This window comes from Erigeron canadensis, chromosome 3 (genome assembly GCF_010389155.1).
Source record: "Erigeron canadensis isolate Cc75 chromosome 3, C_canadensis_v1, whole genome shotgun sequence".
Classification (NCBI taxonomy): Eukaryota; Viridiplantae; Streptophyta; class Magnoliopsida; order Asterales; family Asteraceae; genus Erigeron; species Erigeron canadensis.
This window is the reverse complement of record NC_057763.1, coordinates 29,256,566-29,259,665: the sequence shown is the minus strand read 5'-3', so window position 1 is coordinate 29,259,665 and position 3,100 is coordinate 29,256,566. Positions and strand designations below refer to the sequence as shown.

The 3,100-nt window shown below is 31.5% G+C and overlaps 1 protein-coding gene across 1 annotated transcript; it reads right to left on the bottom strand.

Moving 5' to 3' along the window:
- Positions 1-528: 528 nt before the first annotated feature.
- On the bottom strand, positions 529-1,432 carry LOC122594348. The gene is made up of 2 exons (XM_043766818.1): positions 1,017-1,432; positions 529-895 (listed from the first exon to the last, which is right to left on the bottom strand). Exons 1-2 carry the CDS (start codon positions 1,387-1,389, stop codon positions 741-743), a joined length of 528 nt encoding a protein of 175 aa, XP_043622753.1. The 5' UTR covers positions 1,390-1,432; the 3' UTR covers positions 529-740.
- Positions 1,433-3,100: the final 1,668 nt, after the last annotated feature.

The following is a 3,100-nucleotide window of genomic DNA, read 5'->3' as shown; positions in this document are numbered from 1 at the left end:
GGTTGTGTCATTAAGGGGGGCTTCGCCCTTCTCGGTAGCCTACCTCGGGGTATTTATAAAGGGATTGGAAGTTAGACGCATATGGGAATGGTGTGGATTTGATGACCGCGATTCATGAGATAATGTGGTGGTTTGATATGATACGGACGTTTCCCTTATTGTCATGGCTCCGTTATGGCATCACCGGAGGAGGGGAAGCAGAAAGAGAGATAGATGATGATGGTGATGGGCAGGTATAAACACATTGGGTTAAATTTCAAATCACAGTATGGTTAGTCTGGTTTCAAACAAATTTATTTTTTAAATAAACATTTCAAATATGCGATCAATATTACAAGTTTCAATATATCATGATTTTGAAACATACTTTAGGTATATACATATTTTATATTTTAAAAAATAGTTTTGTGACAAGAATAGCTTTATTCTAAGTATGTTGTGACAAGAGTGAACTTGATGCTTAAAGTTTTAATAATTCTACATACAACTATATTTCAATCATTGAGTGTTTTGAGAACAATACTTTATCCATCGGATTAGTTAGAATCTGATGTTCATTCCTTACTTTCTTTTATGGAAGACATTGATCGATACAATAACAATAAATATGTACATCTTACTGATAAGGATCAAATATTGCTAAAGAGTTATATCACAATCCAATCTGTATATACATGAAATCTATATGTACCGATCCCCCTAATTTTGCAACATCAACTCAAGTGGCTTTTGATTCATATTTAGCTTTCCGTTTCTTCATCCCGTTTGAGTGGTGATGTTGCCGTTTCCGCTTTGATGATATCCTTCCCATTACGCGAACAAGTTTCTAATATGGAACATGAAACCAATCGCGCCCATTGTCTCAATTTCATCTTCCTTTTTAGAAGATCATCATCTATACACATTTAAAATTTTTAAATAAAAAACAAAAAAACATTAACGTAAACAAATATTCAACAAATTAAGTAGTTGTACAATTTATGAAGTACACTTTAATAATACTAAATTGTGCTTACTTGGATCAATGATTGTGGTAGTAACACTCGAAGAACTTGAAGAAGAATCAGAACTTAATGAAGAAGATCGTGACAAGATTCTACTATTATATTGCCGGTTAACAGCGGCGTATAACTCCAAAGCAGGGAAAACTTGTGTTAGTTTCGGGTCCAAATTGTCACAAGTATCAAAACTAAAACCCAAATCAAAACATGCTTTGAGCTCCTTTACATCATCATCCGTAACGTCAACGTTAGTAGAAGCATCAATACTTTTACTACGACGGTGTTGGTAACGACGTTGTTGTTTGATCTTAAGCTTTTGCCACTCGATGTCCCGTTGGATGTCAGGTGACCAGGAACGTTGTTTGAACAATTGCTTAGAATCTGCCATTAGGTCGAACCGTCGAACTTGTTTTTCTCTTTTTCTTTTTTTTTTTCCTAGGTTTTTTACATTTGATAGAATGAACATGAGGCGTATTTAAAGGTGTTTTGTGTGTCGAGTTTGGTGGGTCCATTAAAGTATTTGAGCTGGCACAGATATTAAATGTGATTGGGTAAAAGTTAATCAATAGATTGTGAAACTGGGGGCCCAGTTTGTATTGGGTATTTGGGCCTGTGTTTTATTATCTACTAGCAAAGTAGCAATGTGTTTGCAAAATTTTGAACTAATTTTGGCACTTTAAATTAAATGATTAAATTTAATGTCTAATAAGAAAGTTGGAAGTTACTGGTTTGATCATTAAGTATTTTTATCTATACATCAACAGTATGATATGATTCGAAAATTTTGAAAGTTAAGTTGTTAAAGTTCAAAATTCAAATGAGACGGTAATTAAGATAATGAATGAATTACGGGAATTACAGGTACAACGAAATTTTAGTGATATGAAGGTGATATTAATTCTTTCAGAACATTTATACTTACAAAAAGAAATTGTTAACAATCATAAAGTTTGCTCCAGGGACAATAATGAACTCTTCGAATTTCAAATGCAACATTTATATTTTGAGTAACCATAATATTTTTTTTTTTGAATAGTTTATTTTTTACAAAAAAAAAAAGAAAAAAAAAAGTCAAATAAAATAAAATAGTGTATGTTTTTCCTTATATGAAAGTGCGATTTTTTCAGACAGATGGGAGTACATATTTGTACCACACTTTTTAATTATTACACCATATTGTACAACTGACATAACAGACGGTACAACTCTATAATGCATAATTATAATAGATTTATTAAAATATGTGGTACGATTATCAATTCCCTTTATAGATGGTTTTCTTAAACTCTTAATCAGGCCCTATTACATCCATTCCAATGTCTTGAGCAGGGAATTCACTGATGACCCACTACACACCTAGAATGGATTTGGTCCTTATCGAAATTTGAATTTTTGTCTTCACTTTTACATGATGATCGAACTAGCAGGGCTGATATCATTATATTTAAGTAATACGAGTACTTTATAGCAATTTTAAATCTTCATGTAAAAAGTTGTTTACTTTTTTGTATATATGTGATATTATCATTCCATTACCAGATATTAATAAATTAATTTATACCCTAGTCTTTATATTCTAAACTATTTTTGCACTTTCTTTACATCAAATATCTTTCATCAATCACTAACATCGTTCAACACGCCGCCACCAATAATCACCTCTACGATCACCATATGCCCTCATCATCATTGTTGTCGCATTATGTGAGCAACTTCTACTCATTTTGTATCTAAAAGTGATTTATTAATTAAGACTAACTATTGTTTTAATTAGATTGAGTCATACTTGCACAACGTAATATGTGAAAGGGCGAATATTTTGTTTAGGATATTAAAGATGTTTAAAATGATTATTGATGGGTTAAGAAAGGTTTTTCTTAAAACCGTGCTCGAAACATTTTTTTCATAATTCAGCTTAAAAAATTACTATGCCGGCCACTAATCACATATGATAAATTATTGTTATCGTAATATACTTCAATTAAGTTATCAGTATCAACTATAGTTATACTCAAACATTTACAGATTTAAAATCAACTATTATTTACATCAATTATCTGAAGTTAGATTGTAATCCATATTCTCCGAATTGGAGGGTC